Source organism: Rhinolophus hipposideros, assembly GCF_964194185.1.
Source record: "Rhinolophus hipposideros genome assembly, chromosome: 13".
NCBI classification, from domain to species: Eukaryota; Metazoa; Chordata; class Mammalia; order Chiroptera; family Rhinolophidae; genus Rhinolophus; species Rhinolophus hipposideros.
In genome coordinates, this window is record NC_138059.1 from 65,227,511 (window position 1) to 65,242,185 (window position 14,675).

The window sequence follows — 14,675 nt, forward strand, 5'->3', positions numbered from 1 at the left end:
GATTCCTACAACAAAATTTTCACTGTATCAGGATATTTGGCTTCTCTTGAAAACTGGATAACCTGACACCACAGTGAGCCAGCATTCTTACGTTGCGACAACTGGTTAGCACTGGGACACAGCTGTCCATATTGTGGGGCCACACTCTTTTCTGTCTACATGGTCCCTGCCACTTTCTGCTACCTCCTTCCCTCTGAGGAAAAATGCTTAGTGTGGATTATAATATACTTTTTCTCATGTTTTTCTTATAGTGTGTAAATACTTTTCTGTACTTTCGTCACTATCAAAAGAAGGAATTATTTTTTAATGAGAGAGCCCTGGGATTTCTATCATAGGCCTTCGGTCATTCATCCCTTTATATTACTTACTGGCCCCTTGTTCTCATTTGAGTTTGCAACCCTTAGTGAACTTAATCCCGGGCCTTTATGTTCATGGCACATCTTTCTTGCTCTTCCGTGAATTTCTCACAATATGTAGAAAGCACTCCATAAATGGACGTTCAATGTCATGTTTAATTTTTATAGCAATTTTAAGGTTCACTCTCTGAAACTATTTAAGACATTATCCACTTTTCCTCCAGCTATATGCTTTCTCTTTCTCATCTGTGAAACTCCCACCTGTTTTTTAACCATTCAAATGAAATGTCACATTCTCCTAGGACTCTTCCCAAACAAAGCAACCTTTCCAGTCTATCTGTGCCTGAAGCCTTCAGCTCATCCTGCTTCTTACTGGTGAGGTCCAAATCACCCACTCCCTGCCTTTATTTCAGCAGCACCCCGTACCCCACCCTGAGAAACATGAGCGTCTCAGGGCACAGAGCTGTCAGCACCTAGAACAGGGCTGGGGCACCTAGTGGGTCTTCAGTACATGTTGAAAGATTACATGTCAATGGGGACTATTTTTTCAGCATCTAATTTTCTTTAAAGTCTGTTGATGTAAGGCTGTTTGGAGCAGTCTGTTGTTTTTCCTGATTCCTGCATTTTCCTTTGTTTTTCATGGAACACATAGCACTGATTTCCTGTAAAGCTTTGCAAATAAATATCAAGGTCAGGGGCTGGAAGCATTTCTGGAGCTATCACGGCACCTCTTGATTCCACTGGGCCAAGAAATGCTTTCAACCCCAGAGGGCAGAAGTTTTTCAAAACAAGACTGTTCCAATAAGGGCGTGTGCTCCCTCCATCAACTCCTTCCTTTGCCTGCCTGCATTTTAACTACTTTGGGAAGAATGGAAATTGTGCAAAACCTTTGCTGTCTTTGAACCACTAAGTAGACGAGGTGATGGGGCCTGCGGTGATTTCTCGGTGAGAGGTTCCAACAGACAGGAACATGGGGAGGCTGTGAAAGAGGCCCTTCCTGAAGAGCCAGCAGGGCGGGCAAGGCCTCCTCCTGCTCAGGCCCCACTCCTGGCTTCTCCTGGGGGGGGGAAGGGGGGGCGGCTATTTGGAACTTGTGCTCACCGTGACTTTGATCCCTGCAACTGTGGGCAGAGCCTGTCCAGACCTTTTTCACAGCACAGACAGAGCAAGTAGAGGAGGATCCTGTTCAATGGTTTGGCCCTTTTTATGCCCAAGTTGATGCAACAAACCTCCCCCACCCCCCGTCCTTGCCCACAGGCTTTGTCTTGTTTTTTTCTTCTCTTCCTTTTCCTTCCCTCTTCTTCAACACTTGGCTGTTTGTCTGAAGATGGACTCTGTCCTTCTAGAACAAGGGAGTGCAAGGGACACAGGCAAGGGGTCTCGTGTGAAGGACCTTGGAGCAGCCCGTAGGTGCTTGGTCATCTCAAAGAATGCAGAGTCCCTTAAAAGGAGGTAAGAGGAGTGAGTGTTTAGATCCGTGTCCCCCTAATGATGCTACAAAGGCTCTGCCCAGGGATCCTGGAGGTTAGGCCGGGGTCCACGTCCACCCTCCAGGCTACGTTTGGGAGGTTGAGAGTAAGAGCCTTCATAGGGAGTTTAGCTTCTTAATCTCCTTCAGTCAGCCCCTCTTTCCCCATCTGAAATGGGAAAGTGACATTTTCTCAATTATATGTAGAGGGTTTCAGCCTGCTGCTGCACTTTCTAGAACCATCAGGAAAACCAGGTTGTTCTTCTGGCCCCTCCAAACAGCTCACTGCAACGCATGTACACTTTCAATGATGTAGAAAATTAGTTCCAAAGACAGCAAAACCTTCTTCTTCTGGATTAGAAAGATTTAGAATGAACCGACACCTTTTCCCCTTAGCTGTAATCCTCTAATTATACACAACTTGATACATGACTGGATAGAGTCAGATCCTTTCCACTGTGGGAGGGTGGGTGGGGGAGCAAGAGGCTCTGGAAGCCCGCCCACCCACTCGTATCTAGCTCTGTCTCTGGGATACCTGCTATGTCAGTCCCACATTTCTCGCCCCCAGGGCTGCCCTACGACTGACCATCATTACATCTTGCCTGGATTATTATTGCAGCTACCTCCCACATGTTTCCCAGCCTCCAGTTACTCTACATTTCTCATTAATCTGGGGGAGGACTAGGTTTAGGAGCCTACCAGCCTCTTATTTTATTTCATTCAGTCTGTTGAAACTGTCACGTGGCCCTCAATGAGACTTCTGTTTCCCTAGCCAGCACTGATTGCTGTATCCTCTGGGCTTCCGTCATAAGTTCCATCAAAATTCTTTGCAACCTTTTTCCCCCTTGATTGCAGGTGTCCTTGCGACGCAGTGAGGTCCTCATCCCAGTCTCCTTTTTACATAGCTCTGTTTCCCCAATAGACGGCCATCCCTGGGGGACACCCCTTAACACTGGGCAGCAGTCTTCACTCACAGTAGTAACTCCATAGACAACTGAATGGAATTGAGTTGGGTCCTAAGGACCTCAGCAGCATAGATATGGCTAACTGGGAATCCAAATGGATTGGAAAGGAAAGGCCAAGAGCTGGAAAGCATACTTCACAAATTGCCCAGCCTTGCTGGGAGTGATTTGGTGGAGATATTTGTCACATGCCTGCGTCATCCTTAAGAAATGAAATAGCCAGTTTACCAGCAACATGAGTTTATTAAGGAATGGCAGAGAATTACAATTCAGGACCAGCGAGCTCTGGCAAAACCATAGGCAAGTCCAGAGAACAAAAGAGAGGTGCATTTTTGTATAGAGGAAGAGGGGTAGTTGGGAAGGGCTGTTGGAAACAAAATGACCATTGGAAGAAACCTGAAGTTCGAAGTGTGGGGACTTCTCATTGGCTGCTGCATGGCAATTTCTCATTGGCTGGGTCTGTTGCTAGGCAGGAAGGAAAATCTTCCTTCTGCTGGAGTAGAAAAGTAAGTGTCTTCCTGTCAAGAAATGTAAGGGCGTGCCTTTTCCCGTTGGAGTCTGCAAGGTGCAGTGAGTGGTACTGAGTAAGAGCTCCCTCTTCGGGGGCTTCCTGACTCCACTTTAAATGGCCTTTCCTGTTCTTTTTTCACACCTGGTTGCCACAAAGCAATGGCTCTTTACCTTGGCTGCTGCTCAAGACCAACCCAGACAAATTAAATTAGAATTTCCAGAGTAGGGCTCAAGCAGGGGTATTTTTCAAAGCATCCAGGTGATTTCAAAGGGCATTCAATTGAGAACCGCCGGCGTAAGGAAATTAGAACTTGCAGGGGCCTCCGTTCTTTTATGGAGTTACCCAGAGGTCACCACAGAGTCCTGCCAAACAGACAGCAGACAGGGAGGGAGAAAGTGAGGGTGACTGGTGGGTAGTACCAACATGAAACACATTAGGTGGCTTGTCTCCTGTCACACCTGCTACACACCCTGTCATCAGGGGGCCTTGCAGCTTTATGTTCAGCCAGGACAGAAGATGGGGCAGGCCATGGTGTGCTGGTAGAAAAGGGACTTCGATTTCAGCTAACAGGAGGAAATCCATTTTCAGGGTTGTCAGTTCAGTCTAACTATTGTCCCACGCAGCCAACTCCCCCAGTCAAAGTAGCCCACAAACACAGAGCAGAGCCACCATGCAATTGTGTAGTCACACACTCGGTGACTCTGGGGCCTGTGTATTGTTCCCCCACTGGAGAGTTCTCTTGGAAAGGCTTTCCCCTGGCAAAGCATCCGTTTTTCTTCTGTTGCCAATAAAAACCCCCAGTGCTGTTCTTTCTCCTTCTCTTCCTTCTATTGCTTCTGACAGAGTTTGCCAGTTAGCTGAGGTCAGGATTTCCTTTTTACAAACAACCTGCTTTCAGTCAGTGGGGCCAAAGGTTTCCTAAATTACAAACCCTTTCATTTCTTCTGCCACAAGTTATCCTGTCAGTTTGTATAATTGCACAGAATGGAGAGAAATGGAAACTTTCTGAGAGACACTGAAAGAAAGAAGTGCTTTTACTAACTTTTCTCCCTTTGGGTTGTGAAAACACCACCGGGAGCAGATGGACAGGACGAGTCCTGCCGAAGCTTATGTAGCTGCGTGTGGTGTGGGTACATTCCTGAGTCTGGAAAGAAATGTCTTCTTGGCCTTGAATGAACACACAATGTCCGTGGCATCGTCGTCTACATTCTGTTAAGCAAATGGCCTCCTTTATATTCATTTGAATTGGGAAACATCCATGTCATATTCAAATGTTTTGAAAAGCAAATTTAAAAAGTTATTGCAAAATGTATGTGTACTTGACATTTGTAAATGCTGATTGGGAGGCAAATTTTAAACCAACATCTGGAAGGATGCCATAGAATTGAGATGTTAAGGTTTAAAAGGAAAAGCATTGAGACATCACTGGACAATGGTACTACCTGTGGACAGGATGACAAACAGGGCTTGAAAACCGGAAGTGTTGCCTAAGCTCACCCTGGTGGGTAGTAAGAGCAGGGAGGCCGAGGCAGCTTCTATTGGCCAGAATGCTAATGATCTTTTCATGATTCTGTGTCGTACCCAAGAGTTGGTTGGGGCCGTGACTCTGCCTTATTTGGCTATGACCCCTCGAGCAGAGCATTTAACCAGAGTTTTGTAATCTGTAAAATGAAAGGGGCTGCACTAGACAGTACTTAGACCTAACATTTGAAGTCCAGAGCAGTGTAGAATCCTCGCCACGCCGACGGGCTCCAGGCTGTGTGCTAATGAAGGGGCCGGAGTGAAATTTATGTCTCTACCATCCTTTTTCTTTCTCCATGAAGGGGGAGGAGCCTTCTCACAGACAATGAAAGCACCAAGCCTGAAGTTTCACTGTGAGGTGAAGGGCAGCCCTCACCCCTCTCTCTCGGCCACTCTGACCAACACACTGCGTTCCCGTCCCACAATCCCATGGCTCGTCTTCCCTTCCCTTACTCCCGCCCACTCCAGGCCTCTCGTGTTCTCCCCACTGCTCAGGCCACCTTCAGCCTTCAGGTCTCAGCTCAGCCATCAGCTCTTCAGGGAAACGCCTCTTGGCTGCCCCTCTCTCACCCCACCACTAATGCTCATTGAAGCCTGTTTAGTCTCTGTCATTGATACTTTTTCAGTAGCCACTGTCCCCGTGCTTGGGGGAATTGAGTTGGATCCCAAGGACTTCAGCAGCATAGACATGGTCAAGTGGGCATCTGAATGGATTGGGAAGGAAAGGCCAAGAGCTGGGAAGCATACTTCACAAATTGCCCAGCCTTGCTGGGAGGTGATTTGCTGCAGATATCAGAACTAAACCTTTTCATTTTGTTTCCTATACTAGGCCAGAATAATGCAGTGTCCTTACAAACAGTCTGTGCGGCCAAGGAGCTGGTTCTTTAGTTTGGGAGGGGAAAAAAGTGTATGTGAATACTTAGCCAGCATAATAATAGACGACATTGAATAATACGCCAGTGTCCCATGCACTTCACACATATTAACTTACTTTGTCCTTGTAATAACTCTCTTTGTTATCTCCTTTTTACAGATGAGGAAATGAGGGCACAGAGAAGTTAAAAGTGGGTTAGCTAAGCCAGGGGCGCTGATATTAGAACCCAGGCGTTCTGCCTGCTCTTAACTACTAGGCCACACTGTGTTCCAGGGGTGGTGACAGTCCTTGCTTTGGAGGTGCCCACACTCCTCTCATGTCTCACCACGCCCCCCATCTGACCTATTACTGTGTTTCCCTGAAAATAAGACCGGGTCTTATATTAATTTTTGCTCCAAAAGATACATTAAGGTTTATGTTCGGGGTATATCCTCTTGAAAAATCACGCTAGGGCTTATTTTTAGTTGGGTCTTATTTTTGGGGAAACACGGTAGTCCTGTCATCGCTATCATTAAAAATAAGCTCTGCTTTCCATTTCCACGTCCTATCCTGAAGCTGGCCATTGCTCACTAATAACTTGTTGCCCTACTCCTTCTCTTATCCTTCTCCACCTGACAGCCAGAGCTATCTATGGTTTCAGAGAGTCTGTCAGATTGGGTCACAGCCCTGTGAAATCTCTCAGTGGTCTCCCATTCCATTTAGAAGAGCACTCCAAAGCCTTACCATGACTGCAAGTTTTTCCAGTCTCCGTTCCTTTCCCAAGTCATCTCTTCTTGGACCCATGGGCATGCTTTTCACTCTTAGAACACAGTAAGTGACAAAATGTTCCCGAGGACCTTTGCCTCTGTGCTCTGCCCCTGACCTTCACCTGCTGCCTACTTCTTAGCAGTTGGTCTCAGGTCACACATCTGCCCATCCTTTCAAGGGGAGCTCATGCCTTGTCACTTACCCATGTTACCTGTTGTAATTGTGTATGGGGAATGTTTCTGACTGAATGTACCTCTTATTCATTCATTCATTTCTTGTCAGTTCTCACCTGCTCCCCTGTCAACACCATCCTCAGGAGCAAGGACTTGTGGTCCTTAGGACCTAGGACAATGTCCCCCAGGGCGGGGACCCAGTGCATTTATTGAAGGGAATAATAGGAATTGCCCACCAGACTATAGACATTGGATGGAGAAGTTGAAGAGGAGGTACTTACACTGTGTGCCATGGTAGGAAAGGACGGCTGTGCATGGTGGGAAAGGATCCTGAGCGAGGCAGAGAGCATGGGAACTGGGCACGGCGTGGGAGGACTGAGGGTGGAGGGTCGTTATCGGGAAAAGGTAAAGCTCTGAGCAGAGATGAGGCAGGGATGTCTCCAGGCTGTGTGGTCCATTCAAGGACCCAGTTAATGTGTGCTGAGGGTTTGTTCAGAAAGGTACTGAGCAAGAATGTTGGGAAGAAAGGAGACTGTATTTGGAAACTCTAGAATGCCAAGGAGAGAAATCTGGGCTGTAATCTATGATCAACGGGAGGAACCTAAGCATTTCGGCCTGGGGGTGTCAGGGTGCTTTAGAAAATTCATCTTTTGAGGATATGCCTCCATTTTGCCTATTTGCATACTTTAACTGAAACCCTCCACTCCTCACCCCCACCTCTCTCTAAAGAGTTGCTCCAATTTTTTTTCATTCCCAGAGGGTCTGAGCATGCTCAGACCCTTCATGAACCCAGCTGCTGGGCCCGCTGTGTGCCTGTGAAAAACGGACATCGTGGGCCTGATACAAGGGTCAGACAACTGCATGGTTGATGTAACGTGTTTGTAGGCATGACTCTTGTGTGTCTAAGATGAAATCCCAGGAGGAAGCTAGTTGGGCTGTTTTATAGCTCTCTGACAGCGGTTAATCTGGCTGAACTTCAGAGGTGGATATGTTGTGGGCGTTCTTTATTGATAAAACTGCTTTTTATGGCTGTCCCTTGGGTACTTCAGTGGCAAATCTTGCTCTGCCATCCGAGATACTTAATGCTGAGTTCTGTTGGATAGTAGATAAATTTGAGTGAGGGGCCAGTTTATGTCGTTTCAGAGGAAGGAAAGAGCTTTCCCAGTCATCTGTTCTTACAGTGATCAAAGAGACAGCGGTTACGCTTCCACATTAATTAGTTTCCTCAAGGACTGATAAAGCCATCACTATGCATGCTTTATGTAGCTTCCTTGCACTGGACTCAGCCCTGCTATGTCTTATCACCAAGAGATGAAGAAAATACTGACATTCAAGGAGCTTACAGTACTTCACAAATCAATTTTATTAATTTAAACACAAAATGAATGAAGAAAAATTCTGTACACAGTTGTGGGCACAACACACCTTTATACAGTAAGGCCAAGATAAACTTTGTGTTTTCAATTTGCAGAGTACAAAATCCTACAATGAAAAGGCTGAAAAACTGTCAACTTCTGTTTGCTTCAAGCAAAAAAAAAAAAAAAAAAAAAAAGCCATTGTTAAACAATTTGGAGAATTCACAACTGACTAATTCTAGCAGCAACATGAAAATTCAGAAAAGGATAGAGTAGCTCTTTAGCTACTTTGGGTCAAAGCTGGTTTCCCACCCCTCCCCCTTACAATATTAAAGAAAATTCATCCAAAAAGTAGTTTCATGACAATGGAAGGCTTTATAGATGAGAGAAAGAAACTAGTACCCAAACAGACCACTTCTGGAGAAAATTTGTATGGTACAACAAAGGTGACAATTTTTATTTCCCATATTTATGCTTGTCGTGTAATATGTAACATAAATGAAGAGTAACATTGTTTCCTTGGTGATGGTGACCAGGCTATGTCCATTGCCAGCAATGAACATCCTTGGGAGGGTGGCAGAAAACAGGAAACATGAATGTAGGGAGGAATGCAAAGGTTTGCTCATTTCTGGCTATGTGGTAATGTCCTCCTTTTTCTAAACAAGGAAATGCAGACGCTAGAATCTGAGCACATGAAAACTTCGCTTTGCCAGTTTCCAATTCATGAACCATTTTATTAATAAAATATATCTATCATCTGCATTCTTTCTGGGAAAAGAAGCATTTGAATAATCATTTTTTTCCCCAAGTAGTTACATATAATACATTAGTGTTGAAGATGAAAAAGTGAGGTTGCAAGAGGACGTTTTTTCCAAATGACTTAAGACACTGTGTGTTCTTTCCCTAAAGCCCTCCGAACAGCATAAAAAAAAGAACTGATGGGGGAAGGAGGAAATCCTATTGACACTTGACATCCATGCTTTTGGTCTTGACAACATTATCTAAAAAACAACCCATTATCTACATATTTATACCCAGTATACTTGGATAAGGCACTGCACGTGATTTCGTGCACAGACTGCCTCATACTTCACTATCCAGGCATGGCTACCTTTCAATATTTTCTACACAATATGTAAAAGAATCATCCATTATTACAAATTTACACCCCAAATTCTTTCTGTACATGATTGTCTCAGTGATGTACATATTACACGTTTAAATTAGACATACGTTAAACTACTTTGCAATGTGCTAAAAGTCAAAGTACTTGCTGTGTCATGAGGCGAAGGCCTTTCCTCGCTTATTTCGTACGTTCTTGTCTCTTCACTTATTTGATGCCAGAAAGTCTGTCTGAGTGAATGGGATGGTGCACTGGGATTATACCTCCATAAAGCTGTTTCTTTAACAAGTCTGTTCATAAATAAGTACCGATTACCCTGGGTAGGAGACACCGAAAAGTAAACCTTCTTTACAAGCAAATTCCCCCACTGGTATTCAGGAAACACACTTCAGGCTTTATTGTGCAATCAAGTTTGCTGTACTGCAGAAGATGTTTATGTCATCACATTGAAGATGCAAAAAAACCTTAAGCGTTCGCAGGTCCTTTCTTCACAGGTTTGAACCATGTAGTTAATGTGGCAGAGACACATTATACTGTGCTAGAACATTCTCATGGCTTGTTTTCATTGAATTCACAGTACCAGAGGCAACAGCTGTTCTGAAGAAATAGATGTGGTCCTTCATGTACCACAAGGGCAGAGGTGGAGACTGACGGCAGCTGGGCATCAGTATGTCAAGATAGGTAAGTCACGAGTCGGGCGCTGATGCTAGACTCAGGCCTGCAGGACGTGTCTCTGGTCACAGGGCAGCTGTGCGGTTTCAAAGTGCTATGAGGCGGTCACAGGTACTCCAGTTCCAAGGCATGGTGCAGGGCCATGAGGTCCGAGTGACTGGAGACCCTCCAGAAGGGCATGGCGTGCTGCGAAAGGGGACACACAGGTAAGGACGGAGCTCTCCAGCACACGCCCTGACCTCGCCTCTGAAACCCACTCAGGGCTGTGAAGACCACCAGCTAAGGGCTTCCCATCACATCTGTTTAAAACAAAAACTCAAACCTAATCCTCCCCTAATAATACCGGGCTGCATTTTAAAATGTAATCTGGAGTCTGTTTCTTTTAAGAAGGTGATGGGTAGTTTTTAAGTAGATTTACACTGTGACCTTCACGCCAACTCCAAACTTGAAATGAAACACAGCAGCGATGACAGCAACTTTGTCAAAAACAGTTGCCTTTCGAAGGGTGTATCCGGTGGGTTTTTAATGATGGAAGTCTAAGCAGTTTTCCTCAGTTGGTAGTATTTTTACATTTTTCAGAACTTAAGCTACTTCTCGCTCATGAGTAAAATTGTTTTTATTTATTTCCATCAGGCATTCTTATGCATTGACCTTAAAGTGGCTTTACCATCTGGGAAAATTTTAAGTGAACATCTAAGGTGTTTCATTGTTTGTTTTGTTTTTGTAGTTGTTTAATCAATCTAAAAATTTCGTTTTCAATGATGGAAATGTTTACACAACACTTGAATTAACCAGAGGCTGCTTCAATCGTTTAGGATGGAAACATGATTATAACCTGAACTGCTCAAAAGTACTGCAGTAAGCATTTATGCATCCGCAAAATCTTTAAGAGAAAGATAATTATTGTCTTTCCGAGGACAAAATTCTATTTAGCTCTTAGGAAAGCAATTGGGTTTTTATTGCCCCCAAATAATGTTAGAGACCTGAATATAATTTGCAATTATAGTTGTAAGGAATTGTTTAAAAATTCAGACTAATAGAATTTGGCATGGAAGCAGTGAGTGGAATTGAGGGGTTTTGGGGGGAGTATCTATAGGTAACAGTGGAAGCTACTCACTATTTTGCTGTCGATCCCTTATGTGTTATAGTCTGGGAAAGCAAACTGTGAAGTTACTTATTAACAATGTCTCTGTCTTAATCTGCTAAAGCATAGACCATCGTCTAATATCAATTGTAGACCTTTCTGGACTCTAGATCTTTGTAATCCTTCAATAACTAAATAGTCCAGGACCGAGTACTAGACCTCTGTTTTCAAATTTTTAGGATGATCCACTTAGCAACCTTAGACTCTTCAAAAACAGGCTGCACTATTTTGCATTCATCCATTCAGGAATGAACTTGTTAACTTTGCAGAGGATGCAGCAGAAGAGCTGGCCCACCCTGACAGTCACAACCTCCACGTGAGTAGCGGAAATCTACAGTAACCACAAACATTCACCTGTGTTCAAATAGCAGGGGCCAATTCCCTTTCCTGGGGAAACCACTGATAAGAGGAGGTAATAGCTGAGCTAGGTATGAAAGAAGAGCACTGGAGTGGATGTTAGTGTTGGGACAGGGGATAAAGAAGAAAGTCATTGTTAGGATACTGGCCGTGTGTGAGAGAAATATATGGTCAGTGACATGATTGGCTGCAGGAACCAAATGAGGCAGTGTCTGGTAAAACCTATAAAAGGTTTGTCAATGAGAGTTATGATTTATGGACTATTGTGTCAGGCACTGTCCTAAGCCCTTTACCGAGATAGAATAGGCATTATTCTCACTAGTTCATGAAGAAAAAACTGAGGGTTAGAGAAGGAGCAGAGAGATTATAATAATAGCTGGTAAGGAGTAAATGTAAGATTCCCAGCAGGTCTGGTCTGTAGCCTGTTACTGGGATGTCTCCTAACTGGCCTTTTTTGTCCAGCACTATAAATTACAAGCACAGCTCCAAGTACACACAACTCCCTTCCATGCTCTGTTTGGTAAGGGACACTAACACATGTGAGTGACTAGGATACATGCATACATTGGATTTGAAAAATATTGGATGAATCACAGTACAGAAAGCTTTCCTTCTTTTTGTAGAATAGAAATACATGAATTGGAAAACATAGAGCCGTAGAAAGAGATATAAATCCCTTCAAATCCTGCTACCCAGATAATCTCCATACCTATTTTTCCACATTTCATATGTGTACACACTCATCTTTGACATTATGGCTATGTAGTACATGCATACTTCCTTTATGGTGCTTCGTTACACATCACAGATGTTGCATTCTGTACAAATGGAAGGCAAAACCCTCCACCAGCAAACAGATTGCCAGTACTCTGCTGGGGTGGTCGGGAACCGAACCCGCACCTTCTCCGTGGTATGCCAGTATATGCCACTCAGTGTCCTGCTCATGTTACTCCTTAATCACAAGCCCCTGTGTTCAACTGCACAGTGTTCTTTTTCTATTTAAACATCTACTTGACATCTTCTAATATCCCTCTATAGCTAATTAACTTCGGTTTTTAACTTTTGTGTTTATTTTCTCTAATTTCCCAGCAAGTCACTGGCCCCAATGACTGCTTCTCATGTACAACCGAGTAAAAGAGGGTGTAGAGAGTAGTTCTATGGCTCTTCTGTACTGAAAAGAGCGTGTAGAGAGTAGTTCTATGGCTCTTCTGTACTGTTATTTTAGGATGGAACAGATGATGGTATAGGTCTTTGGGATAGCCATCTAGAAACTTTCAGGCCATCTTCATAAATATATAGAAAAATACTAGTGAGAAGTGGAATGCTTTCTTCAGAGTAGGTTAAGTCAGATTCTCTCGCATGCCGAGTATCTGACGTTAAATGTTTCCCACAGACAACACTGAAAGCTCTTGGTGCACTCAGCAGCAGGTACTGCAGAAAATCCAGCTAATGTTTTGGTTAATGTATTACGTATAAATACATGATTAATGTATAAAGTCAGCGTTTAATTCTAAAGTAAACTAAGGACCTGCCAGGGCTGCATGTCTTACCTTTACAGGTATAGGAGCTGATGTCAGCCTAGAGAGGATTTAACTTCAACTGTTTTAGACCACACTCAAAACACGTAACGGAAGGTGAGATTATCCATCGAGATCCCTGAATCACCTTGTTTACTGCCACTGAAATACGGATGGCTTTAGTCTCCCTAAATTCAGTATTAATAAGAACCACATGGCTGAGCAGTCTCTGAAGTGAGTTCAAAGGATGAAATATGCCTGTGGTATATATATTACAGAGAACTCATCACCATGCAGTGATGATGGGGTCATTCATTTGAGCAAAAGTGTAAAATGTTCGAGAATGATAACTGGCAAACCTTAGGTGCATGTGAAAGAGAACAGGCGAGTTCTGGGGACACTCCCCCACAAGGACAGCAACTCCGTCCTCAGCGTTACTTCATAACATGCAGGGTAATGAATGATCCCTGCTATAATCAGCAGTTCCAATCTCACAAAAATCAGTGTCTTCTTCTCTAAGAAATGTATACTTACTATTAAGTGACTGATTATAAGAAGACTGAGTCTAGGGGAGAGTATAGAGGACTCAATCTCAAGTTGACCAATAATTAGAATTAATATCGCTAATAATATTTTCCCCAATAGGCACATATTGATGAGAAGATGTTATGGATCTACAAGAGCTTCCCAGGATAAGTGAATACAAGGTAAATAATTTTTTTTCTGCATTAGTGTTTAGCCTGAAACAAATATGTCTTATATGAAATCAGAGAGTTGGTGGCAAAAGAGTTAAAGCAGGTGCTAGAATGAGGAGACAGTGTTATGCTCTTAAGTCTAATGTTGGTTGCGTGACTTTAAATTATGACATAGCCTCCTTGGAGCTCTAGCTTAGTTATCTGTAAAATGGGCTTTCGGGGAAATGACTCAGGGTTGCCTCTATGTGTAATAAAGTCTATGAATTTATTATAAAATAGTATAAAATAGTCTATAAAGTCTATACTCTATTAGCTATATAAGCCCTATGGCTACAGATTTTTAGTATATAATACATTCATGATATATGCCCTCACGGACAGAACGAGCAGGCAAAGATATATCAGCTAAAACTATTTCCTTATAATGTAAGGCAGTGCGGGATTAAGAATCAAAATGACCTAGCCAGAGCAATCAGGCAAGAAATGAAATGCATCAGAACTGGAAAAGAAGCAAAAGTGTCTATTTTTGGTGACATGATCTTATATAGAGAGAATCCTAATCAATAAATTCAGTAAAGTTGCAGGATACAAAATTAACATAGAAAAATCAGAAGCATTTCTATAAATTATCTGAAAAAGAAATAAAAATATGATCCTATTTACATCAAAAGCAATAGTTGGGAATAAATTTAACCAAGGAGGTGAAAGATCCTTACACTGAAAACTATAAGACATTGATAAATCAAAGACACAAATAAATGGAAAGGTCTCCTGTGATCATGGATTAGAAGAATTAATATTGTTAAATTATTGACACTACCCAAATCCATCTATAGAGTCAATGCAATCTCAAGATTCCAAGGGCATTTTTTTACAGAAGTAGATAAAAATCCTAAAGTTGCTATGGTATCACAAAAGACCCAAATGGCCAAAGTATTCCTGAGAAAGAACGAAGTGGGAAGAATCACACTTCCTGATTTCAAGCTACATTAGAAACCTATGGTAATCAAAACAGTATGGTACTGGCATAAAAACAAACACAAAAACCAATGGAACAGAATTGAGAGCCCAGAAATAAACCCATGCTTGTATGTTCAACTCATATTTGACAAGGGAGCCCAGAATACTCACTGGAGAAAATGTCTTACATAAATGGTGCTGGGCAAATTGGTATTTCACATGTAAAGGAATGAAACTAGA

The 14,675-nt window shown here is 43.1% G+C and overlaps 1 protein-coding gene across 13 annotated transcripts in view; it reads right to left on the reverse strand.

Annotated features, from left to right (window-relative positions):
- Positions 1 to 7,953: 7,953 nt before the first annotated feature.
- EYA1 (EYA transcriptional coactivator and phosphatase 1) overlaps positions 7,954 to 14,675 on the reverse strand; it is a 157,418-nt gene continuing 150,696 nt past the window's right edge. For all 13 annotated transcript variants that reach the window (XM_081070355.1, XM_081070351.1, XM_081070348.1 and 10 more), the window contains one exon: positions 7,954 to 9,948. In XM_081070355.1, coding sequence (XP_080926481.1) covers positions 9,868 to 9,948 — 81 coding nt within the window. In that variant the 3' untranslated portion in view covers positions 7,954 to 9,867. The remainder of the gene's footprint in view (positions 9,949 to 14,675) is intronic.